The sequence below is a fragment of the Liolophura sinensis genome, chromosome 2 (genome assembly GCF_032854445.1).
Source record: "Liolophura sinensis isolate JHLJ2023 chromosome 2, CUHK_Ljap_v2, whole genome shotgun sequence".
NCBI lineage: Eukaryota > Metazoa > Mollusca > Polyplacophora > Chitonida > Chitonidae > Liolophura > Liolophura sinensis.
The window spans coordinates 11,695,682-11,723,384 of record NC_088296.1 but is presented as its reverse complement, the minus strand read 5'-3'; the positions used below and the strand labels follow the sequence as shown (position 1 = coordinate 11,723,384).

Here is a 27,703-nt window from a genome sequence, read left to right as displayed (position 1 = left end):
TGCTGTGAGTTCAAGTCCCGCTCATGCTGGCTTCCTCTCCGTCCGTACGTGGGAAGGTCTCCCAGCAACCTGCGGATGGTCCTGGGTTTCCCCCTACCATAATGTTGGACGCCGTCGTATAAGTGAAATATTCTTGAGTACGGCGTAAAACACCAATCAGATAAATAAATAAATAAATAACCTCAAAATGCACATAAACTCAATATTCCAGCCTATAAACAGGCATACATATCCTCTAGTATGAAAAGCATTTCTTGCCTGTACACATTTAAATCATAACCTCTTGTTTCAAAATCTCGGATATAACCTATAAGGATATATACAGACACGCATAATGTCTATGGCGTGGAAATTAGGTTCAGAATTGAACGACTTTCTAATGTATCTAATAAGGTTTATGTGGCTCTTGTTTTATGTACGCAATATATCCAAAAGAATGTTTCATGTCACTTATACAACGGCCTTCGGTTTAATAGTTCAAGGAACCCATACAAAGCCGCTTTCCCGGGGTAGGCCACTGACCTTTGAGATACTGAGGGAAAATAAAAGACCTTCGGTGGATTGCCCTTAAAATACACAATTAAATGGTTACACTAGTGCTGTAGATCACTTATTGTCACCAAGGTCCTGCCAACAATGAGAACTGAGAAATATAAAAATTTCCCGTCCTGGGATTGAACCCGCATCCCGTGTTCCAGTGCATGTACCGTAAGTCGATGTCATAATGGCCTCTGTCGAAAATTTTTGTCTGGGGTTTATTCCACTCGGTAAAATACGTTTGCTCACTGAATTATGCATGCTTTGGAACGTTTAATAAATGAGCATATGAGAATTAAAAGTTCTATAATATCCAAAGATCCTATTCCAATCAAATATCCGTTGTCACGGTAACAAGAAATAATAAAAAATCATCACATGCGATTTTCAAAGCTGCAAATTTTTGGAGCCTTTAATTATCGCAGTTTTGAGGATAAAACCATAAATTAGGTAAGATGAAGGTGATATTCCGAAACGGTAGTCGTTCAATAATTTGGCGGTAAAATTAGAGGCATTTTGTTCCTTTTAAATCAAACTATATACTGAATTTAGGAATAATTACACAGCGTCTTGAAAGGCACCTGTAATTATAATATTGGTTCCGAAGACATTCATCTCCCTTCCTTTTCCGGCGAGTTCATACTCGGACTGCAATTTTAATTGAGGAAAATTAAAACCTTTGTGTACATGAATGACAAGGCCTAAAATTAGCACCCGCGAATGTCTACTGGGTAATGAAGAATATAATATTAAGGTAAAATTCTAAAAAAGGCAATCTAATTATCCAGTTTGTACGGGACTATCAAGGGATGTGGGTAATTCTGAAAGCTTGAACTACAGTATACAAGCAGAAATCACATGAAATAAACATCCCTTAGTTTATCGCTGTGATCTCGACAAATTTATGAGAGAGAGAGAGTGATACTTTCTTTCTGCTTTATAAGTTTTACTTTTTTTTTCATTTGTCTTATCACATGTTCATGTATTCATAAGAGCATTTCCTCCCACTTAATGAGTCTTCGTATAAAAATTACGTGTACCGGTAGGCGTAGCACTTGTATACAAAACGTACAGTATGTTTCAGAGAGCATTTCACCATTCGTTAAATTGTTACGTTTAAGAATAAAGAAATGCGACTATATTTCAGTACTCTTATGCTTTTTTAGTCCTCCTGAAAGGTCCAATATGTATGTAGAAAGACATTCTCAGTGAACGGTATTCAACCAACAGTTACTGTTTACATTTTTGTGCCCCAACGCACATGGCCTAAACTCCTGACAGAGACAACTATAGACCACGCGCACCCGCTGGCAGTTTGTTGGGCTGAGTTTATCGATTAGTCTCGCCTGTTTTGACTGTGCTCTCGGCGAGTCCGTCCGATTCAGCAACAACAATGTTGGGGATAACTTTACCATTGAGTTTGTGAGAGAGAAACAGGGAAAAGTGGATAAAAAAACTTCAGTGGTGCAAACTTACAACACCAGGCCGCCTATTGCGAGCCGGTAGCCCACATGAAAGGATGTAATTTATACGCTGAGGGGGAAAATGAGTACGGGAGTTGGAGTTGTGGAAAGTTTAAACGGTTCTCCGAAGACTGGAAGTGAAGAGAGTGGCTCCGAGTCCGTGGAAGAAGACAGACTTCGACGTCTTGTTTGAAGTTGTGATGCGGACGGAGATGGATTCATCGATGGGTAAGTTTGTAAGGAAAGAATTTTTCTATCATTCGTCTTTCATTTTGTGCAAGGTTGAGGCTGGCGTGTCGCTTATACCGGCGAAAGCAGTCTCTTAGGAAAGGGGTGGGGTTAGAAAATGTTCCCTTGCTGGAATTGATTTGTCTGGTAAAAAGGGGGAGGGGAGCGGGGGTGGGTGGTATTGGGGTGATAAGAGACGGTCGAACGAAACAAACTTAACATGCAAATATTTAGAAATCGTGTTCCACTTGCATGTAAATCGTCTGACATTTGACATTCTACGGGAGTTTATTTTAGCTTGACTCTACTATTATTATTAATGGAGATGGTGTAGGCAAGCCGTGTGCTTAAGTGTTTTAAGAAAGTGTGTACTGCAGGCCAGCAGTTATTGTTATAATCATATGATACTAGTTCTTTACTCTGAACTCAGGGGAAGATAATGAATAAATCAGTTTTTGCATAAGTGTCTTTCAGCCGTGCCTGAGAGATGGTGTAGGCTGCTGTGAGAAAGTTCATGTATTTTATTAAGCCACATGTACCTGTCGCTCTGAAAGCAGAATTGGTTGCATTCTAATATGTTTTGAATCTGGAAAAAAATGGGTGGGTAGGTGGTGAGAGTGCCGGGGTGAGCTTGAAGAGACATTGAATAAAGGCCTAGAGTGGGGACGAAACCTAACATGCACATGTTTTGGGAAGCCTGCTCCACTTTAATGCTGTCTGTCTCTGGTTTGACATTTTACTGAAGTTTATTTATACATGTAGCTTGAGTCCGCTATTAATGTGCATGTAGAGCTGTGCAGGTGGTGTAGGCCTTCTTCAGTTCGATGATCTTAACTTTGAAATGGTATAGTATAAGCCTAAGTAAAGTTTATATTGCAGCTTTACTCTGTACATGTATGATAACGTTACTATAATAGTTATACAGCTTTACTCTGTACATGTATGATAACATTACTATAATAGTTATACAGCTTTACTCTGTACATGTATGATAACGTTACTATAATAGTTATACAGCTTTACTCTGTACATGTATGATAACGTTACTATAATAGTTATACAGCTTTACTCTGTACGTGTATAACGTTACTATAATAGTTTATACAGCTTTACTCTGTACATGTATGATAACGTTACTATGATAGTTATAATCACCCTAAATGACCATAACTTTCATCCCATGACTAACTTGCCCGAGAGTTCTATTGATTTTAGAAATATTTTTTTGAGGGTTGCTTGGAACATTGGATGATATTCTACTGGACAGTTGTAAGTTTCAGCACCAAAGTAGTATTTTGTGACATTTATTTGCCTCTATAAACATGCACTTTTGTAGACAAAATTTTAGGTCATTTAGGGCATATACAGCTTTAGACTCAGCCATACATGGGTTCCATAATAACAATAATAACGAAGTTGAGGCATCACCACGTAACATTTTTTGTTTTGTGATGTTCTAATCGGAAACTCTTAAAACCCCTTCCTGCCTCAATCAAGACGTTCCAAAAACATTGAACTCATTTGTTCTTTCCTTTATAATATTTACATCACAATTATCGCTGTATGTGTACTCATGAAACATATATGAAGTACACACGCTCTGCAATGTAACAGAAGAAAATGATGCATTCCGCTTTGGACCCTCTGTGTAGCTCGTCCTTTACACCTCCTATTGCATTTTGGAGTACTGGTAATAAGTTGGTTATTGGTAAACCGTGTCACTGATTGGATCCAGACTGTATATTTAATTTGTCCATTGCATACCATTTATATTTTTTGAAATAAAGTGGTTTGTCACTTGATAAAGATCTCGACATGTGAGTCGAAAGCTTGTGAAACCTTTCACATTTACATGGTATTTCCTTGATGTCATTATTATTAATAATAATGTTTATTCACACTGTAAATAAAAAGATCTGTTTTGTACACTGAGCTCCTCTGATGGAGAGTAAACTGTAAAATTCAGAAAGCATTTCGTCGTTGGCAGGAACAGAATTTGGGCAGGAAATTGCCACTGAAATTGATATGTGAAGTGATATTATCTGCTTTAATTATTATTTTTAGACACCTGATGATTAATACAAGTCCCTTCCCCCTCACCCCCCCCACTCACCCACAGAAAACCCCCCCCCAAAAAAAAACCCTTAGCGTTGCCAATTACCCTCATGAATAAAATTAGCATGCTGCTGAACTTTGTGTTAGCCTAGGCCTTTACATATATACATGTAAATGTTTTATAAAATTTATTGTATATTTCAAAGTGAAGTTACTACAGATGGAGGGTGTTATTATTAAACATTTTAATCCTTAACAGTATTGCAGGGCAATGTTTCATTCTATATTGATTTTGCATACATGTTCACTTATTATGTTTTCTCATTATGAGTTGTGTAAGTGTGTGAATGAAAAGATTGCATATCAATATTATCAAGACAAAATGGCATTGTTATTGTCATACATCATTGAACACGTATATATATATATATATATATATATATATATATATATATATACACATGTAATTGATCTTACACTCTTACATTACACATACAGTCCAGTGTTGCAGTCCCATATTACACATCTACATGTACGTGTAACTGATCTTACAGTCCTATATTACACATACAGTCCAATGTTACAGTCCCATATTACACATCTACGTGTAACTGACCGTACAATCCTACATTACATATACCATAACTGATCTTACAGTCCAATGTTACACAAGTACGTTTAACTGATCTTACAGATGTATAATACACATACCAAAATTGATCTTACAGTCCTATATTACATATACCGCATCTGATTGTACTGTCCTATGTTACACAAGTACTTGTAACTGATCTTATAGTTTGTATCACACATGGATGGTAGCTGATCTTTCAGGCCTATATTACACCTGGACAGTAACTGATATAACAGTACTATATTACACCTGGACAGTAACTGATATAACAGTACTATATTACACCTGGACAGTAACTGATATAACAGTACTATATTACACCTGGACAGTAACTGATATAACAGTACTATATTACACCTGGACAGTAACTGATATAACAGTACTATATAACATGTACACATGGACAGAAACTGATATTACGGTTCTATATTTATGCACCGCTTATAGTTCTGTGTATATAACACATACAGTAACTGATCTTACAGTCCTAAAAGTATAATACATGTACAGTAACTGATCTTACGGTCCTAAAAGTATAATACATGTACAGTAACTGATCTTACGGTCCTAAAAGTATAATACATGTACAGTAACTGATCTTACGGTCCTAAAAGTGTAATACATGTACAGTAACTGATCTTACAGACCTGTATTGTGCATGTACATGAAACCCATCCTATAGTATTTGTACAGTACATCTGTAGATATTATGAACTTACAGGTGTACATTATATGTATAGGGTTCTGCTGTCCAGACACACATGCGTTAGTAGTACACTAAACTACTCTGTACACATGTAATACATTTATCTGTAGAAGTAGTAAACTTTTGTTTAGCTCGTAACTTTAATATAACACACACGTTGCATGGTTGTTTTTCACATCGATGATTCAGATGTGTGTATGTGAAGATCCTCCTCTTAATTCAGCATGTACATTTACTTGCACATGCCTTGGTAGCTGGGATGCTGGATAAGTAAGCGCAGATAGAGTGCGCATGTGTGTTTTATTAAATTAGAAACACATTAACACATCTTATGTAACATCCTTCTTTCGGTGCAGGCCTGTGCATACTTACTACATTCTGTAGTTTGGGTAAGCATTTCTTTGATGCTTTCTTCTAAATTACATGCACTTTCCTATTCCGCTCTGTTCACTTTTATAGATTGCCTTGGTTCTGCACACTACAAAAAGTACAGGCTCCTGTGTTCACTTTTATAGTTTGCTTTAGATCCATATACTACAAAAAGTACATTTGCAGTCTGTCATTCTGTTCTGTTCACTTTTATAGATTGCCTTGGTTCCGAAGACCAAAAAAAGTACATTTCAATGTAGTCTGTCATTCTGTTCTGTTCACGTTTATAGATTGCCTTGGTTCCAAAGACCAAAAAAAGTACATTTACAGTGTAGTCTCTCATTCTGTTCTGTTCACTTTTATAGATTGCCTTGGTTGCATACACCAAAAAAAAGTACATTTACAGTGTAGTCTGTCTTTCAGTTCTGTTCACTTCTATAGTTTGCATTGGTTCCGTACACCAAAAAAAATACATTTACAGTGTAGTCTATCATTCTGTTCTGTTCACTTTTATAGATTGCCTTGGTTCTGTACACACACAAAAAAATACATTTACAGTGTAGTCTGTCATTCTGTTCTGTTCACTTGTATAGATTGCATTGGTTCTGTACACCAAAAAAGTACATTTACAGTGTATTCTGTCATTCTGTTCTGTTCACTTTTATAGATTGCCTTGATTCCGTACACCAAAAAAAGTACATTTACAGTGTAGTCTGTCTTTCAGTTCTGTTCACTTCTATAGTTTGCATTGGTTCCGTACACCAAAAAAAATACATTTACAGTGTAGTCTATCATTCTGTTCTGTTCACTTTTATAGATTGCCTTGGTTCCGTACACACACAAAAAAATACATTTACAGTGTAGTCTGTCATTCTGTTCTGTTCACTTTTATAGATTGCCTTGATTCCGTACACCAAAAAAAAGTACATTTACAGTGTAATCTGCCATTCAGTTCTGTTCACTCTTATGGTTTGCATTGGTTCTGTACACCAGAAAAAGTACATTTACAGTGTAGTCTGTCATTCTGTTCTGTTCACTTTTATAGATTGCCTTGGTTCCGTAAACACACAAAAAAATACATTTACAGTGTAGTCTGTCATTCTGTTCCGTTCACTTTTATAGATTGCCTTGGTTCTGTACACCAGAAAAAGTTCATTTACAGTGTAGTCTGTCTTTCAGTTCTATTCACTTCTATAGTTTGCATTGGCTCCGCACACCAAAAAAAGTACATTTACATTGTAGTGTGTCATTCAGTTCTATTCACTTCTATAGTTTGCATTGGCTCCGCACACCAAAAAAAATACATTTACAGTGTAGTGTGTCATTCTGTTCTGTTCACTTTTATAGATTGCCTTGGTTCTGTACACCAGTAAAAGGACATTTACAGTGTAGTCTGTCTTTCAGTTCTATTCACTTCTATGGTTTGCATTGGTTCCGCACACCAAAAAAAAGTACATTTACATTGTAGTCTGTCTTTCAGTTCTATTCACTTCTATAGTTTGCATTGGCTCCGCACACCAAAAAAAAGTACATTTACATTGTAATGTGTCATTCTGTTCTATTCACTTCTATAGTTTGCATTGGCTCCGAACACCAAAAAAAGTACATTTACATTGTAATGTGTCATTCAGTTCTATTCACTTCTATAGTTTGCATTGGCTCCGCACACCAAAAAAAGTACATTTACAGTGTAGTGTGTCATTCTGTTCTGTTCACTTTTATGGATTACCTTGGTTCCCTACACCAAAAAAAAGTACGTTTACAGTGTAGTCTGTCATTCTGTTCTGTTCACTTTTATAGATTGCCTTGGTTCTGTACACCAGAAAAAGTACATTTACAGTGTAGTCTGCCATTCAGTTCTGTTCACTCTTCTAGTTTGCATTGGTTCCGTACACTAAAAAACGTAGGTGTACATTTACTCTGTCAGTGGTTTACCTGTAGCAGTCCAGTTTCCTGCTCTATAGAACTAGCCAGAATCATATGAGTGAAAAATTCATGAGTACAGCGATGAGTAACAGCAGTAAAATAAATAAATTTATATTTAAAAACAGTGAATGTGGATAATGTGATTTGAACTGGATGACTGTTAGTATTAACCTTAATAAGGCATTGTATCTTTATGACCTGAATAACTTTATATGTGAAAAGTTTCGGCATTTTTAGCTAATAATCAAGATACATGTTGTTACTGGAGTAAACTGACTGTACGCTACACATCCAGTCAGTGGTCAATACACAGGTCTGGTGACTGTAGTTTTCATACAAATTTCTTACATTTACAGGCTTAAAAGGCTCCCAGAAACAATCATCATGAGTTGCATGTTATCAAATTGGTTTATGCACAGTGAAAATGTCAGTCACCTGTACAGTTTAGGATCAGAACCCTCAGGTTTTTTACAGATGGGGCTCTGCTAGGTCTTCTGTACCCCCTAGAGGAACCTCTGTTTTTCCGGCCCATTAAAGTTACACTGGTAGGTCGTTGTACATTTCGACTACATCTGATATAATGATATGAAATATTCCTCATAAAGTAAAATATTCTTTAGAAACACCAATCAATTAAATAAATTTTTCCTCATAATTAAGGAGTTTACGGTAATGAGAGTTCAGTTAACTTTTTGCTCGCTGTCACCTTCATGCAGGTTGGCAATATTTCTTGGCTAATAATATTATGAAGTAACCCAAGACTTCTACTACTGTACATACTCTATGCTTGAGGCAGCAATCGAATTGTCTGATAAGATAACCGAGTTCCAGAAAAACACACCCCAAACTCCTCCGACAAACTTGATCAACAAAAACTTAACCTATTTTTCTTTTTGCACACATATATTAAATGATATAATACTTCCCATTATAATTGTCAATGTTTCTTCATGCACTCATCATTCATGGATATCAGGCTTTTTTTCCATCGTTGTTTTACCAAAATCTACAAGAATTCCTACAGGTTTGGTTTATGGAATTCCATTCTAAAACTGGTGAAAACTAGTGCGACAATTAAAAGTTTTTATCCACATGAAAGTTGACAGATTTTGGGGATTTCACATTCATGGCTTTAAATGTGCATTCTGTTGTAGTAAAACCATCTGTCTATCCTTCAGTAATGTGCATGTATAGATTATTGATCTGTAAACAACAGGCAGGTGAGAAGTTATTTATATTTACAGTGTACTGTACATGTACTTACAAAATATAAATCTATTTGGTTAATAAACCGGCTTATGGCAGTTATTTTGGTTACATGCCACAATAATACTGAATGGCATTTGACCTAAAATTGAGCCTTTCACCAATGCGGTCGCTATGAGTTTGTGAGGTTTATGCTGGTTTCCTATCTGGCTGTACCTGGGAAGGCCTGCCAGCAACCTGCGGGTGTTCGCCGCCGTCGTATAATCGAAAGGTTCTTGAGTACGGCGTAAAACACCAATCAAATAAATAAATAAATCCTTCTTCAGATTTTTTTTTTTTTTTTTGGTGCCTTTTCTGGCCCCTTTTAATTGGGCACTCAGTAAAGGGTATGAAATTTGTCCTGTATGCTCATGCTTTTCTGAGATACATGTAGTACTGAAAATAAGGTTGCATTTGGTATACTTGTCAGACAGTCTCAGACAGCCTCAGACAGTCCACAAAACTACAATTCTGCCTATAATTTGCTCTGTCGCATGGCGTGTGTATCGTTAGCTTGGTTCATCTGTCCTTTTTTTGTGCCATATTTCAAGCTGATGTTTGAATGAACAGCAATCTTCATTCATAATTGTGTTTCTGTACAAACAAAAAAATAACATCAAAGAAGTTGAAACAACAGAGGAACATTGTAAATGGTGGTAATGAAATGATATTAACGCTTCATTTATTCTTTACTTGTGTTGATGCCTTTAGGGACAAAGATACCATAAACATCGTAGCTGGAGGTCTCTGCTAATGTCTTTCGAGGCAAATGAGCATTGTTTCTGCATTGTTTGAAGTTTGTTTGTTGGTCCTAATATTCAATTTGTTATGGAAATTGGTTTTTGCGGGGTGTCGTCGTATAAGTGAAATATTGTTGAGTATGGCGTAAAACACCAAACAAATAAATAAATAAACATTTCTGGAGTATCTTGATTGGTAGGAAAATGCATAGGCCTAAGTGGGGATGTCCTTATAGAGTACTGTAGTTTACTTAAAGTTTAGCATTTTTAAAGTGACACATTTTGATCGATTGTAAATGATTTATCCACCTTAGTGAGTGTTTTGTAAAATTTGAATAATTTCTTATCTGAAAAACTTTGAGGGCTGGCATCATCTCAAGGCCCTAAGAGTCCTTCTGAGATCGAGTTTTTACACATCAAAAGTTAGGTGAAGTACAGTATATTTGGATACAACAGTATCAGTGTACAAAGATTGCGAACCCTGCATGAAAGTGAAGCCTGTTATATTCAAGACACACATTATACAGTACATGTACTGATGCACCCACTTGTCTGAACGTCAACAAAAGGGTCTACATGTAGCTAGGAGTCCATACTTGTATAAACTGCTAGTAATACATTGTATGCCCTTGGACATAAAAATGTATTAACTTGTATCTGTGTAGTTGGGTTTTCGTTTTTCTCTAACTCGTATGGCTGATACAATCTCATTGATCTGCATTGCCAGAGGCTGTATTATAACCCAGACTGAAGCGTTGAACCGTGACGCAGTTGCCCCGACGCGGTGCCTTTTGGCCAGGAGCAGTAATGTTTTTTGATTTTCTCATTGGCAGAATATCAGAGAATTACATGTATACACCAGATATGCATGTATTTACAGATCTGCATGTGAATGGACACATGCTGGTGACAAGGATGCATTTAAAACCCTTTTCAGACAATATACAAATGTACACTGGGTTATGAAAATGTATCTGCAGATACATGCATTCAGAGATTCCAGCACCTGGATTCCTAGCAGGATGTGATAAATAACATGGAGCTAAATGGGTGAAAGGCTGATTTCTGCCGATTCCTAAAGTTTAAAGTACTGAAGGAGACAGAAACTCAGAAACTATCATATCTAAAGGCTAGACACATTCTGATTACGTTTGTGGAAAGAATTTCTTACCTAAAAGCTATATTTTTTGGGATAAAACATTCTGCTTGTATAAAAGTTTCTAAATGTAAAAGCAATGCAGTGGGTCAGTAATAACTGTTGTTTACAGCAACATGCGGATGGTCATGGGTTTCCCCCGGGCTCTGGGAGAACTACGAGGTGTAGATGAAATAATCTGTACAAATTTATAAAGTTTGCATCTTTAGCTAATGTATCAAATACAGGTCTGGCAGCAACCTGTGGATGGTCGTGGGTTACCCCTGGGGGTCTGCCCAATTTCCTCCTACCATAATGCTGGCCGCCGTTGTCGTAGTGAAATATTCTTGAGTACGGCATAAAACACCAATCAAATAAATAAATAAATAAATAACTGTTGTTTATATTTATTTATTAGATAGTTGGTTAGCACCATATCCACACATACACAGTTTCTCACACACATGTATATGTATACAAGTGGAGGACACTGGAAGTACTGAGGTTAGACCACCCACCTTTGGCAAGTTACTCACAAACTGTCCCATGGTTGACGTACAGATACATGTATTCACACAATATTTTTTGGAAGAGAAGTGATCTTCAACAACAGGTGAGTTTCGAGTTTGAACATGAGCCAGCACCACCCATTCGAATTATAATGCCACACCAATGCGATCCTAATACAGTAATAATAGGGACATGGCTAAAAGTGGCATTAAAACCCAGTAAAGCCAACTAACACCAACGTCTCTGTCTCAACAGCCCCAACGGCTTACATGTACATGTTTATGTACTGTATTCAAATTTTCAACCTTTTCGACCTCAAAAGGACTATTTTTATGCGTACAATTTTCATGAAAATGACTCCAAAATGATGTATTTGATATATTTATTTATTTATTTGATTGGTGTTTTACGCCATACTCAAGAATATTTCACTTACACGATGGCGGCCAGCATTATGGTGGGAGGAAACCGGGCAGAGCCCAGGAGAAACCCACGACCATCCACAGGTTGCTGTCAGACCTGTATTTGATATATTTGCTAAAGATGCAAGCTTCATAAATTTGTACAGATTATTTCATCTACACCTCGTAGTTCTCCCAGAGCCCGGGGGAAACCCATGACCATCCGCATGTTGCTGTCAGACCTGTATTTGATATATTTGCTAAAGATGCAAGCTTCATAAATTTGTACACATTATTTCATCTACACCTCGTAGTTCTCCCAGAATGTTTCAAAATATTGGTCGCAGAGGTGGTTGGAAAGGTTGAGGAATTATGGGGTATATACAAGACGATTGATACGACAATCGTATAAAATAAGACAAAACTTAAGAGGAAACTTCACCCCATTATAAGCATACATACACGTGTAGTATGTTTTATAGTGAAGAGTAGATGGAAATATAATCTGCCAAATTAGGAGCCTAATTTATTCGTATGCTGTATTAATGTGACATTATTAAAATTTCACACCCCACACATTTGTCATTTTGTCAACAGATGACAGAGGAAGTTGACAGGTCACATTTCAAATCTGGTAAAATTTATTTACTTTTCCTGGCCTTGAGGGAAACAGAACCTGTTTTTATGTAAACATGTGACAGGGAGGTGAGAATTTTGTGGCCTTTCATTTGTATGTTTTAAATTTATGACTCAACTCCTGTAATTTACCATTTTTTATTTATCTTATAAAAGTGGCTGGCTGCAATACTACATTTGTATGTTATAGAGTCAGCATTCAGGGAGTTTATGCATTTGTTTATGTTTTTCTTTCTTTTGTGTGTAATTATTTTTAATTTGATTGGTATTTAAAGGCTTCATAAATCACATAGTTATTATTTCTCAATATTTGCCTTTACATATATTTATTTATTTATTTGATTGGTGTTTTACACCGTACTCAAGAATATTTCACTTATACGATGACGGCCAGCATTATGGTGGGAGGAAACCGGGCAGAGCCCGGGGGGAAACCCACGAATATCAGTATGTTGCTGGCAGACCTTCCCAGATACAGCTGGAGATTAAGCCAGCATGAGCTGGACTTAAACTCACAGGGACCGCATTGGTGAGAGACTCCTGGATCATTACGCTGCGTTAGCGCACTAACCAACTGAGCGTTTTACATACTGTATAAAACTACGACAAAGGTAAGCAGTTTTCTTCTTGGGGCGTAAAATTGGCTTTAAACTACAGTTTTCCTAAGACATCATTGGTCAGTCTGGAATTAGGTACAATCTAGCCTGTGGTGGTGACCTAACCAGTGATAGGTGTCAAAACACCTTTGCTAAGGGGGTGGTGGGGGAGGGGCGTGGAGATCCCAGTTTGTTCATTGATGACGTCATTTCTGAATATTTTTGACATTTGATGGAAAATATGCTTAAAGTAAAGGGGACATTAAAAAATACGAAATCTGAAAAACGAAACTTTTTTCAAAGTTCAGATGTGACCGATTCTGTCTAAGATCTGTTGCATTTGTTCAGATAGCGGCATTTCCTCAGGAATTATAGCCAATGAAGAATGGCTGGAGTAGCACTATTACACATGGGCAAAACTGTACCTCTATGAATGGCTGAACTTCAAACTTTTGAATGTCCTCAAACCCCCTCCAGACTGGACAGTGCCCCCACTCTTGACCCTCTGAATGTCTGGCTTCTCCACCAGCTGTCAGAGTGATGGATAGTCCTGTTTGTGGGAGAGTTCAGGGGGGCTTTTCACCTAGTCCACTATATGGGAGAGTGACCTGTTGAGTAGGCTAAACTAATGCATAAGTTAATTCAAACTTTTAGACTCATGGTTTTAAGTTTGGTAAATACTTAGCAAAAGAGCTTAGAAGATTGTAATTTTGAAACATTACTGTGCAGGTTCTTTATTCAAGAGAATTTCACTTTAAAAACTGTCATTGGTCGGGTTGATGGGTACAGGAAACTGGGAGAAACCACTGCTCTTCAGCGTGCAGATATACCTCCTGACGTAAAGCTGCAGCCAAGCTGCATGCCGGCTGATATCAAACGTGATCTTATTGGTCAAAGAAAATAAAGAGATTGTTGTGTTTACGTTGAGACATTCTTCAAATGGATTTACATGAATTTGGAGTGAGTGAGTGAGTGAGTGCTTGGGGTTTAACATTGTACTTAACAATTGTTCAGTCATATGACGACAAAGGAATCCTTAGGGTGCATGTAATGTGCCTCGTAGTTGCAGGACGGATTTCCACCACTCTTTTATCTAGTGCTGCTTCACCTTGTAGATACCTTACCGAAGGCAACTAAGCCGCCCTGCTCGAGCCATTATACTGATACGGGTCAACCAGTCGTTGCACTATCCCCTTCATGATGAACGCCAAGTGAGGAAGTTACAACTTTCTCTTTTAAAGTCTTAAGTGTTACTCTACCCAGGATTGACCCTGTATCTGCCGCTCCCAAAGTGGACACTCTACCAACTGTGCTGGTACATAAATGTTGAAGAATATTTCTCAGTATTTGCACACATTGAATACTTTTAGTTGAATTTTTACAGTAGAATTTTTACACATATCTCACAATTTTGTTCTTATCAAGACAAATGCACATGTTGTACAAGGTTAGATCTTGTCCACCAAATGTAAGCAACTCTTTTTGCTGGATTCTAAGAGTTCTAGTGGTATCTTAGGTATCTTGAGATTGCTTTCGAAGCTAATGTAAAAATTTTTAATTTTTAATCCAAAAAGTGATGAACATGTGATATGACCTTTAACGTTTCCTTCAAAATTCTCCAAAAGTACACATTCTCCAAAAGGACAAATGTTAAGTGTAACTGCTAGCAGGCATGTAATGCTGTACTATAAAACAACATAATGTAAGAGATTCATGTACGTCTACATCAGCGATATGAAAAAAACTTCATAATTATTTATTTTTTATCTTCTTATAAAAAAGGTACAGTAGATGTTGAGAAGGAAGTAATTGATTGCTAATAGTTTGTGTGAAATTCCCAATTTTCACATAAATAATACATGTACATGTTTGTGTGAAAAAAAAAGAAAAAGATCAAAATTTCCACAAAATCTGATTGTTCAGGGTGGTTGGATTCCAGGAAATTGTGTTGATGGATGTGCCAAATGTAGGCTGTATGTGTATGTAGGCTTTTGTACATGTGAATGTATGCATGGAGCATGTTTATCTACATGCTATGCCATGGCAAGAGTGATTCATGGGCATTGGTATATGTGATGTACATAATGCTTGTTATTTTCCGCTTATCCTGGAGGAAATGACTATAAAATGACCTAAAAATTACAAAAAAAGCCTGATGAGTGATGTTTGTTTTATGTTTTAACGGGTGTACGATTGCGTTTATCAGGTTCCTATCTTCCTCTGGTGTATGTACATACATTGAGATAGGTATCTACCATAGCTTCAGTGACACTGCCCCGTAAAAAAGGTGTAGGTATAGCGTCTCTAATGGCGGAAGCGTCTGTGGTGAAAATTCACTATGCTCATCGTTGTTGAGGGACTTTCTCCCTACACTTTCCAGGGAACATGCACATGTGTATTATTTTCAGTAACTCTGTTAATTTGTGAAGCAGTTCTGCAATTTTCTGCTGCCCGGGGATTTTTTTTTTTTTTTTTTTGTACTGGGGCTCTCTTGGGGAGGTTTGGCATGTGAAGTTACTAAACAATTAATTAGAGTGATGAAAAGAACTATATTTACATTGAAACATTCACGTATGAATCGTGATTTGTTATAATGCAGTGTTATACATAGTTATATAATACATATAACTGTAGTATATTTATTTATTTATTTGATTGGCGTTTTACCCCGTACTCAAGAGTATTATACTGTAGTATATAACGTTGCATTGTTTGTTTACATGGAGATGTGTACATGTATGTGTAATATTTAAATGATGTACATTGTAATGAAATACACAGATTAAAATCATTCTGATGACATATCGTACATTTTTCTGATAAATACTCCACATTGTGTAAGTATGTACATTGTATGTGCATGTAGAAAGCACGTGTTTTGTATTCTACTTGACGTCATTCTCATTGTCCATTGTGCTTGTATTCTACAATGGATATGCTCATGAAATACCTGTCAAAAAAACATCATTATCTCATTCTCGCAAAATATTGCCATACCTTAATTCCTCAACCATTTCGCATGTGGAAGAGTAACAGTTATTGCAATTTAAGCACATTTTTAATTTGGTTTTCGAGACAGAGCTACATGTACATTGGTTGGATTGGCCAGTTTCAGGGCTCCACAAAAGGTATAATTTTATCAGTCTACATAGAATAATATCATCAGAATATGCTTGAATAAACACTTTGCAAACATGCGACAAGGTTGAAGAATTACAGTAAATACTGTACGTGTACCTTGTAAGCGTATGTATCATTCCCCTGTTTGTATTCTGTATGACATCCCTCCCATTGTCCATGTTGCTTATGTTGTACAATGTATATGCAGATGAAATACCTGTCAAAAACATAATTGGAAATTATTTGTTTGGGTAGTGAAAATCCCATTCTGTCAAAATATTTACGTATTAAAGTGTAAATATAACACTTGGCAAGGTTTACCCAATACATTTATGTGAAAATACCAACATGTACTCTTAGTATACAGATAAATGTAGTGAAATCAACTGGTGTCACCAAGAATACAAACTCTGGGATATTTTTTGTCATCATTTAGATCAGCGTTAAACTGTCACAAATCATCAAATGCATGGAGAATGGCCGTGAATTTCTACTGGGGAAACTCTACTCGGCTTCCTCCCACCATTATTCAGGCTGCAGTCATAAGTGAAATTTTCTTCAGTACTTTGCAAAACATCAATTAATTGAATAAATCATTCATCAGGGTTGTTTCCTTTTGAAATATATCTGCACGACAAGCAACTTCTGGGCAAGCCATTAAAATATGTTGGACATATATGATGATGTCTCTGCTTTAGGTTAGAAGAGACGTGGTTTCTTTTTAGACCACGCTTAAAAAAAAGCAAAGTAAGTTTCTAAGAATGTCTGAGAAAAAAAAAGGCAAAGTAAGTTTCTCAGAAAATCTGAGAAAAAAAAATCGAAGTAAGTTTCTAAGAAAGTCTGACAAAAAGTGAAAACATTGCATTGCCTGTTCAATATTACAACAGCTGAGATACAGAAACTGGAAGAAGTTAGTATTAGTTTGATTCTCCGCAGAAGGGCTACATATCTCAAACTAGTTGAGGTTAGGAAACTCCCCTGAATTTCACTGAGTAAATTGATCTTGCGACCTGACGAACCAACTAGGTTTTTGGTGACACGAAGAATCTCAGAGCATCTGGAAGCAGCAAGTGGGATCATTTGATGGGGGGCTGGAGCCACTTTCATAAAGCTTTGTAATTCATATTTCTTGTAACTTTTTTCATAAAAGACGTTGTCTGGGTTATACTGCCATAAGGCGAAGTCGTTTACAAGAAAAGTTATGAAAAAGCGATTTACAAAGTTTTGTGAAAGTGGCCTCTGGTCTATCTTCGTGAACTTGCGATCAACTGACAGCAGTTGCTTGGGGTGTTTGACTTCTCTGTGTTTTAAAACATCTAGTTTTATCCGGTTGTGTTGATCAGTGCGTGCTTGCGCCCACCTGAGCGTAGTTTGCCAACGGGCTGGTAATTACATGTATGGTATCGCATGCATCAGCTGACATTGCTACATCAGAGCTGACAGCTGTCGAGAGGCGGCGTTGACCCATGAGCACCTGTACGTATACTAAATATGGCCAGACACTACCTGAGGCTCACGATTGCATGGTTTCTCGCAAACTTTTCAACATAAGCAGTACGACACATACTTGTAGGTTGACTTTATCGAGTTGGACTTTGATCGTTATAGTTGTTATGATCACTCGGCTTAATCACGAGCAGTAGCACAAAAAAATTCTAGTAAATGCCAATCAAGATTATTGCTGTCTGAGAGCTTTTTAATCTGTAACTGGAAGCACGCTGTATGAAAACCAAATTTTTTAATGGTAAGCCATCATATTTTTGTTAAAATAACTAATTTTGTACATACAGCTTGATTAGTTTGGGTACCCAAATGTTTTCCAGAACTGAAATGAATCCAGATATGGCCAAGGCAATTCCTGACCTTCAGATATGGACCTGACAGTTCTTGGCCTTCAGAAGTGTGGTAAACCCACTCTTACTTCAGGAAACATCCCTTAAATCTAGATATGGCCCTGACAGTTCTTGGCCTTCAGAAGTGTGGTAAACCCACTCTTAACCCAGTAAACATCCCTTGGATCTAGATATGGCCCTGACAGTTCTTGGCCTTCAGAAATGTGGTAAACCCACTCTTACACCAGTAAACATCCCTTGGATCTAGATATGGCCCTGACAGTTCTTGGCCTTCAGAAGTGTGGTAAACCCACTCTTAACCCAGTAAACATCCCTTGGATCTAGATATGGCCCTGACAGTTCTTGGCCTTCAGAAATGTGGTAAACCCACTCTTACACCAGTAAACATCCCTTGGATCTAGATATGGCCCTGACAGTTCTTGGCCTTCAGAAATGTGGTAAACCCACTCTTAACCCAGTAAACATCCCTTGGATCTAGATATGGCCCTGACAGGTCTTGGCCTTCAGAGGTGTGGTAAACCCACTCTTACACCAGTAAACATCCCTTGGATCTAGATATGGCCCTGACAGTTCTTGGCCTTCAGAAGTGTGGTAAACCCACTCTTAACCCAGTAAACATCCCTTGGATCTAGATATGGCCCTGACAGTTCTTGGCCTTCAGAAGTGTGATAAACCCACTCTTACACCAGTAAACATCCCTTGGATCTAGATATGGCCCTGACAGTTCTTGGCCTTCAGAGGTGTGGTAAACCCACTCTTACACCAGTAAACATCCCTTGGATCTAGATATGGCCCTGACAGGTCTTGGCCTTCAGAGGTGTGGTAAACCCACTCTTACACCAGTAAACATCCCTTGGATCTAGATATGGCCCTGACAGTTCTTGGCCTTCAGAAGTGTGGTAAACCCACTCTTACACCAGTAAACATCCCTTGGATCTAGATATGGCCCTGACAGTTCTTGGCCTTCAGAAGTGTGATAAACCCACTCTTAACCCAGTAAACATCCCTCACTGTATTCTTCATTGGGAAGAAGACTTGATAATGCAGGATTTGGTTTACATGGAATGGTATTGCTTGCTGGTAACTAAACTCTTTGTGGCTTGACTGCTACTGTAGGTCTGAATGTCTTTGACTCACACACATGCACTTAGATCAGGGGGTTCACAGTAGATCAGAACCCCCTTGGTAGGGACCCTCCTTTTGGCACCTGCAATCTATTACCTAAGAAACGTTATAAATTTTAGGAGTGTAAGACATACTGCACATATGGTTTGTGTCTCCCAACTCCTACATGTATATACTGGTATATAAGTAATCAGACCCAAATTGGCACCTGATTGAACCCAGTCCATCTCCCCTTTGGAAAGAAAATGGTACAGTCTGTAAATGCATAATTTTACTGATGGGTTGAGATATGTGGGAAATGAGGTCAAAGCTCAGTTGTGTATTCTACATGTATAAGGCTTAAATAGAGATGAGTCTGGGTTTGTATTATGGCTGAGAGTTAATACCCAACTCCAGGAATCTCGATATTTTTTTTTTTTTTTATGTGTTTGTGTAATTTAAATCACATATACCTGCATATAGTTATTTAGTAACTATATGCAGGTATATGCAAGACTCACATTTTTGGAAATACATGTGTAACATCTGTATACAAATATATTACAAGTTGTCGCTTTGGAGTTTAGTAGCAATTGTACATGACATACACTGTTTATATGTATATGTGTATGTACAAATAACACTTCGATTGTACATGTACATGTATGTCTGCACACCCCTGCTTTTCAAGTGACAGGTGCTCTGTGTGCTTGTAGAATGGGTGTTAAAAGGCTCTCAAATGTATGGCATGATGTATCTTTTGAAAGGGATATATAATCAACGCTGATTGGCTGACAGTGGAGATAGGATTTCCTGGGTTAAATCTTGTAGGTATGGTAACGCTTGAATAAATGTACCATGCCTAAAAATCAGCTTACTGGTAAGCAAGGCATAACCTTGATTTGCCTCTCCCTCACACCAGCCAATCAGAATTGATTCTGTATCCCTTTTAAAGCTATATTCTCTGTGTGATATACGTGTAGGATATAAACACATTGAGCTGCACAGGTGGAAGATGCAGACTGTAGGTTGTATTGCGGCCTTAGCATTGTGTTGATCAAGCATTGTGTTGATCAAGCACTGTGTTGATCAAGCACTGTGTTCATCATTAAGCATTGTGTTCATCAAGCATTGTGTTCATCAAGCATTGCGTTAATCAGGCACTGTGTTGATTAAGCGTTGTGTTGATCAAGCGTTGTGTTGATCAAGCATTGTGTTAATCAGACACTGTGTTCATCAGGCATTGTGTTAATCAGACACTGTTCATCAAGCGTTGTGTTAATCAAGCACTGTGTTCATCAGACACTGTGTTCATCAAGAATTGCGTTAATCAGACACTGTGTTCATCAGGCATTGTGTTAATCAGACACTGTGTTCATCAGGCATTGTGTTAATCAGACACTGTGTTCATCAGGCATTTTGTTAATCAGACACTGTTCATCAAGCGTTGCGTTAATCAGACACTGTGTTCATCAGGCATTTTGTTAATCAGACACTGTGTCTCATGTACATGTGGATTTAGCCAGACTTTGTATTCGTCGATTCTTAATTATGTTTTTATATACAACTTTTTCCTTTTTTTTTTCTATCTGTCTGACGTTGACTTCAACACAGTAGTCTTTTTTTTTTCAATGAATAGATACCCTAACACCTGGCTATTAAAATCTGCATGGTGCCTCTAAGCTTTATGTATATTGAGGTGTACATCTGTAAATATGTATTTATCAACATGGTAGTCACCTAGTGTTACTTTTAAACTTGACTACATCTAGGATGAAAACTTTTTTACACCAATCAATTAAGAAAGTCTGCAGCCCCCCTTTTGTTTTATTTCCCTGTAGGGATGACTTTTTCTCGATGTGCGGCAAAGCTGAACATGGAGGGAGTCAGCTGAGGAGATAATGCACCAGATGGGGATGAACCGCACCATCGCATTACCTTTGATGACTTCATCCGCTACCGCACGCGCGTCATGACGGAGCTAGACTCGCAGCATTACATGGACGACACGGGGATCGAATCTGACACCGGGGTTCATCTGCCACCACAACCCCAACATGTCTTCCTGGCCCACAATGAGCAGTGATAACAGCTTGGGTGAGATATTATGGCTGGCAGTAGCATGGAATAATGTGAGATAAGTGCACAATGTATATGAAAACAGCCTGGGTGAGACACTACTGCTGGTAGCTAGCATGGAATAATGTGAAATAAATGTACAGTGTAAATGATAATAGCCTGGGTGAGATATGACTGCTGGTGGCTAGCATGGAATAATGTGAGATAAGTGTACAGTGTAAATGATAATAGCCTGGGTGAGATATGACTGCTGGTAGCTAGCATGGAAATAATGTGAGATAAGTGTACAGTGTAAATGATAACAGCCTGGGTCAGATACGACTTGGTAGCTAACATGGAATAATTTGAGATAAGTGTACCAGGTGTAAATGATAAACAGCCTTGGTGAGATACATATACTGGTGGTAGAGATAAAATAGGAAATAAATGTACACTGTGTATTTGTAATTTAGGTGTATAGCATAGAAGATTTCAGGGTGTTGTAGACTAGTTAACAGTAAATAATATGAGATACTTGCACAGCGTAAGTGATAACAGTCTGGATGAGATATATAAATATTTTAACTGTTGGTACAGTAGTTGACATGGAATAATGTGAGATACATATACAGTGTAAATGATAATCTGGGTGAGATATATAAATATATGTACTATTGGTACAGTAGTTGACATGGAAATAATGTGAGATACATGTACAGTGTAAATGATAATCTGGGTGAGATGTATAAATATATGTACTGTTGGTACAGTAGTTGACATGGAATAGTGTGAGATACATGTACAGTGTAAATGATAATCTGGGTGAGATGTATAAATATATGTACTGTTGGTACAGTAGTTGACATGGAATAATGTGAGATATGTAGAGGTAGATGCAGCTTCATATAAAGTCCTTCAGTAAAGATTTCATGAAATTACCTGGAGCAATTAAGCATAAAGAATGAGAAAATTGCACCCCCCCCTCCAAGTTTTATTTGTGCTTGCACAGTATTGCCAAAAAAATCTGTTAATTGTTGAATGGTGTTTAAACACCAGATCTTCCTGATGGCGTTTGCACTGACTGTGAGAAATAATAAACAAACACTAAAATCAAGTAATGCTTTGTTTAGCTAGTTTAAGAAGACCTGAATGCAAATTCCCTATTACAGTTCCTAATGGCCTCCTTCTGTCTCTTTGCAAGATAGATTTATTATCAATATTTGCACAAGAAACTGCAGTCGTGTTACTTGCTGCCAAGACTGGCTGGTTACTGTTGATATTGCAATTTGATATGATGCAAGCCTGTATAAACCTGTCATTGTACAGTTATGATTTAAAGAGCTTAACGACATCTGATTAATAGGTTTGATTTGTTACAGTCATTATGATTGAATGTTGTGTGCTGGTTATTGATTTTGCTTGAGAAGTATAACAGAACTCACCTGCTAAATCACATGTCTGTGTACATTTGTGTACGCTCATAAAATTTTGTATGAGGTCATTTAATTATTTGCACTTAAAAATGCAATCAGGACATCTTGATTTGCACCTGCCCATGGGTAGACATTTGAGCATGTCAGTTTTTTGAAGAACAGTGCCTTGTATTTTTTTTTTATCATTTTTGCAAGTTTTTTAACGTGAAGAGGGACCTCTAAAACAGAAGGTATGGTTTGAAGGGAAATTAAGAAAGTCATGACAGAAAAAAACAGGTATACGGTTGGTGATCGTATCGGTTTGGGACTGACGTTATCTAAAAACTTTTGGTCCCCCAATCAAACTCTTAAAATCGAATAAATAAGTATAATGTATTTTCAGGACACGTGGTTTTTACATGGAGTCTTTTGTGCATACATGTAAGCTTCTTGTGTTTTAATATAGCCTTTTAAAGAGAAATACATGTACAGTAAACCATCAATATTTATCTTCATGAATATTCATGTGTTTCAGGGGCTCACTCGGGGAAACCAGACAGTCTGGACTACGATAGCGGGGCCCGTGATATGAGCCCAGAACCTCCCAGTTTTCAGAAACTTATTGAGTCACATGATCCGTCAGGTTTCCAAAACCTCCAAGCCAGTTATTCCGGCTCGGAAAACTTTCTGGAATTGGCCAATCGGGTGCGTACACATGAAACATTGCATGTATTGATGTTTTCTTTCTTTATTTTCAGCCGTTTTTGTCTGTCTATGTGTCTATTTACTGGTTTGTCTGGTTTGCTAACTTATGTTATATCATGACAAAATATCAACTGACCTCTCTGGAATTGTGTTTTCTTGCCTACTTTCAGTCATGTTTGTATGTCATTTGTCTGGTTGGCTAGGTACACATGTTCAAGTGTGATTCGGTGTTTACTGGTAATAAATGTACGTATATACTGCTGTGAATCACTTGTTACTGATAATATTTGTACATACAGGTGTGAATCACTGGTTACTGATAACAGTTATCCATATATTCTGGTGTGAATCACAGGTTAGGGATATTAGTTATGCATATATAGTCGTATGATTCACTGGTTACTGATAATAGTTATCCATTTATTCTGGTGTGAATCACTGGTTAGGGATAATAGTTGTACATATATACAGGTATGAATCACTGGTTAGGGATAATAGTTGTACATATATACAGGTATGAATCACTGGTTAGGGATAATAGTTGTACATATATACAGGTATGAATCACTGGTTAGGGATAATAGTTGTACATATATACAGGTATGAATCACTGGTTACTGATAATAGCTGTACATATATACTGGTTGATTATAACATAGTGTATACAATGTTACAGTGTTTCAATTTCTGGTGTAACATTAATTGTTCTGTCTTTGTTGTGATGCCAGCATGATGGACTAGAAATTAAAAGACTGTTTGACCTGGATAAAATAGTGCTTAGTGTCCTGGTACCAGGCTTTACTCATTTCTGTTACAGTCGACTAAAGAAAAGGTTCTGTAGTAGAACATTAACTTCAAACCAAGGAAACATGAAATGAACAATATGCATGTATCTAGGGCATTAGTTGATTGAGTAGCATTATTTAAACAGGTCCGTGTATAAATGGAGCTCAAAGATGATGTGTATTTGAATGTTCACCATTGGTACACTATGGTACACTATGGTACACTATGGTACACTATGACCAGAAGACAGAATGACAAATGTACCATATGCATGTACTCGCTCACTATGTTGTTAGTTTCATTTCTATTTTACTCATGTTATTGCTTTGTGGGCAAAATAGAACATCTTATGGATTAAGTTCTGGACTACAATATATATATATATATATATATATATATATATATATATATATATATATACATATACATATACATATAAATACACACACACACACATATGTAAGTCAGTATTCATTAGGAGAAAAGTCAGTCACTGTGAGTTCAAGTCCAGCTCATGCTGGCTTCCTCTCCGGTCGTATTTGCCAGCAATCTGCGGATGGTCGTGGGTTTCCCCCGAGCTTTGCCCAGTTTCCACCCACCATTATGCTGGCCGCTGTCGTATAAATGAAATATTCTTGAGTACGGCGTAAAACACCAATCAAATAAATAAAGAAATAAATTTAGGAGAAAAGTTGGGAAATGGAAGGGTTGGGTGAAGATTTTGAGAAAGAAGTTCCTCTCAGAACATCTACACAACACAGAGATGTCCTTTTATCATTGAAATTAAAATCAAGGAATGATATAGATCTACACAACTGTAATGGACAAAGTACATCATCTAGAAAACAATGTGGTAATTTTTCTTCAAGATAGTCTCAATACTGGTACAGTGTGTTTCATCATGTGACCCTCTAGTAGTAGGGTGGTGAAAACAGTTTCTGGTGTGCACATCACGGCTATAATCACCTCTGGGGCCTGTTCCCTCAGGAAAAAGATACCTCCAAGAATTTCACACCAGGGGGCAAAAAATGAGTTTTTAACATCTTTTGACTTGTCTGTAACTGCCCTGGCTTTCAACACTCCCATTTTCTTCTCCTTGATATGTTACCTTGATTGAGGTTCCATAGGGTGGTCCTGCCACTTGATGGCTTACTGGAGAGTTTTATCTTGGTGAGGGTATGGAAGGGTGGGGCGTGCTGGTGTGGTTTAGGTGAACAGCATCCTTGTAATTGCTTTATGAAGAGAGAAATACAGTTGCTGTGTAGTGCTAATGATGTGCGATGGAAGGAGACTATTTCGGACATCAAGATTCTAGTTAAATAGTACAGGGATCCCAGGCCTCCTATATTTCCCTATATTTCTATAGGATCCTATAAATGTCCTTTATTTTCATAAATATTCGTATTTTTTGTATAATCTCAATTCTTCATTGCATTCTTTCTTATTCTCCTTTTTGTCTGGAACTTCATGGTGTTGTTTATTCTTCATTGTCTATCACACCCTGTTAATAACTAGCCAAGTATCTCGGCTGTGATCTTTAACATTTGACATTTTTTGTTCCCCTGCCAATTTTTTCCACATTCTGAAGCCTTTACGACCAGTAAATCCAAGATAATACACATTTGTGACTTACGCTCACATGCCGTGTCGACATCGTGACTTAATAAATCGGTTGTTCCTTGCTGCACATGCGTGGTTGACCTTTCACGACCTCACTATGTTTTGATCAGCTGGCTGTCAGGTTTGACAGACAGAAAGCCTGTGACAGCAGGGACACTAATTTGCTATGGAGCTGAATGAGGAAGCCCACAGTTTCACAAACTGTCAAAGTTTGGCAGTGAAAAGGGAAGAGCGGTTTTCTTTGGCATCCATTCCATTCGATTTCAAGGAAAGTTCAACCGTTGCTGTGCATGCGTGCCTCACTGAGCCAGATTTTTAAAACATGGTAGTGCGTGGCGACCTTCTAAATATGAGCCTATTTTCGATTTCGGCTAAGATTTACAGGAGAATAGTGATGTAAAGGCAAATAGCAAGTGTGGCAAAATGTGCGTAAATATTTCAGCTTTCAGAATTGCCATTCTTTATGTGTACTCAGGACGAATCTGACGCGCATGCATTGGAATTGAACAAGGAGGTAGCTTTTTGGTAGCATTGTACCGGAATTGGGTCCACATAGCTCTCAGGCTAAGGGTGGCCAATGGTCGCCCTGTATCAGTATATACAGTCTACCCTTAGATGGAGGCCTTGGGCTAGTCAATAACATTTGTGCCTGCGAATTCTCTACACTGTATTGTCTAGTTATTGCATCTTATCATTCCAGTTGCATTCTTTGTTGTATATTCTCCATAGTCTGTCACACCCTGTCGCTAACATTATTGGCTGTGAATGTACCATTGTCTAGTCATCAAACCAAGTCCATGCCTGTGTTACCGTTCAAAATCTCTGTAATAAAATGCCTGAAATTGATGAAATGGTTCACATTGTAACTTTTTCAAATTTTTGATTACTTTTCACACTATAAATAGTACAGATATTTAATCTGATAGGCCCTGTTTAATTAAAGGCAATAATTTGAGCTTTCTTTTAATATCGGTACAGAAAATTTGATTTGATTAGCAAATGTGGTTTTTTTCCTTCCCCCAAATCCTTGCTATAGCCTTTAAATATTTTATAGCACAGTTACTTCTGGTACTCTTGTAAGTCTACACAGGTAAAGTTTCCTCATCATAGGTGAAGTCTGTCAAAGAACTGTGTTCTCAGATGACCTCTGCTGCCATGTGTCTGTACCCCTCTTGTCAACACTGCTTATCTCTGATCCTCTGGGGAGGAAAAATGGATGGGGTGAAAGACCTAGGAGATAGGAGGCTCATGAGTGGGGGTATCGCTTACCACATATTTGAATATCAGCCAACCCCCTTCAGCCTGTCAGTCATTTGACAAGTAGCTAGTTGAGCTCAACTGGTTTGCCAGTTGAGATGTTGCCTTGGGAAAGATAAGAAATTTTTGTGTGCCACACTGCAACATAAAATCTATTAATCTCTGGCACTGGCTTTCAGCTGTGGTTGGAGGGTGGGAGAGACAGTTTTAAGGTTTGGAGAAGTGGACTGCAGGGGTAACTGCTCTTATCCTGAGACCAGATGGCCCCCTGAAGGCTGTAAGACAGGGTGTTGGAGGGGGTTTGCCTGCTTGCCACAGGTTAACTCTGCTGTAAACCCCCTAGTTATTGTGATATAGAAGGGCAGTAGTATAGAGAGTAAAACCAGAGCAACAACAACAGTGTGGTAGATGGCTGTGGTACAAAAATTTAGTAGAATTAGGCTTGAAAGTTTTAGAACATGGGGCCTCCATGTCCGAGCGCAATGACCCAAGAGCCTCTCACCAATGCGGGTGTTGTGAGTTCAAGTCCAGTTCATGCTGGCTTCCTGTCCACCCGTACTACATGAGTTCTGTCAGCAGCCTGCGGATGGTTGTGGGTTTTCTTCGA

The 27,703-nt window shown here is 37.8% G+C and overlaps 1 protein-coding gene across 1 annotated transcript in view; it reads left to right on the top strand.

The window, feature by feature from the left end:
• LOC135462485 (colorectal mutant cancer protein-like) overlaps nt 1-27,703 on the top strand; it is a 105,192-nt gene that overhangs the window by 3,871 nt on the left and 73,618 nt on the right. The window contains 4 exon segments of the mRNA XM_064739711.1: nt 21,141-21,184; nt 21,187-21,289; nt 21,291-21,355; nt 23,264-23,433. Of these exon segments, the coding sequence (XP_064595781.1) occupies nt 21,141-21,184; nt 21,187-21,289; nt 21,291-21,355; nt 23,264-23,433 (382 nt within the window).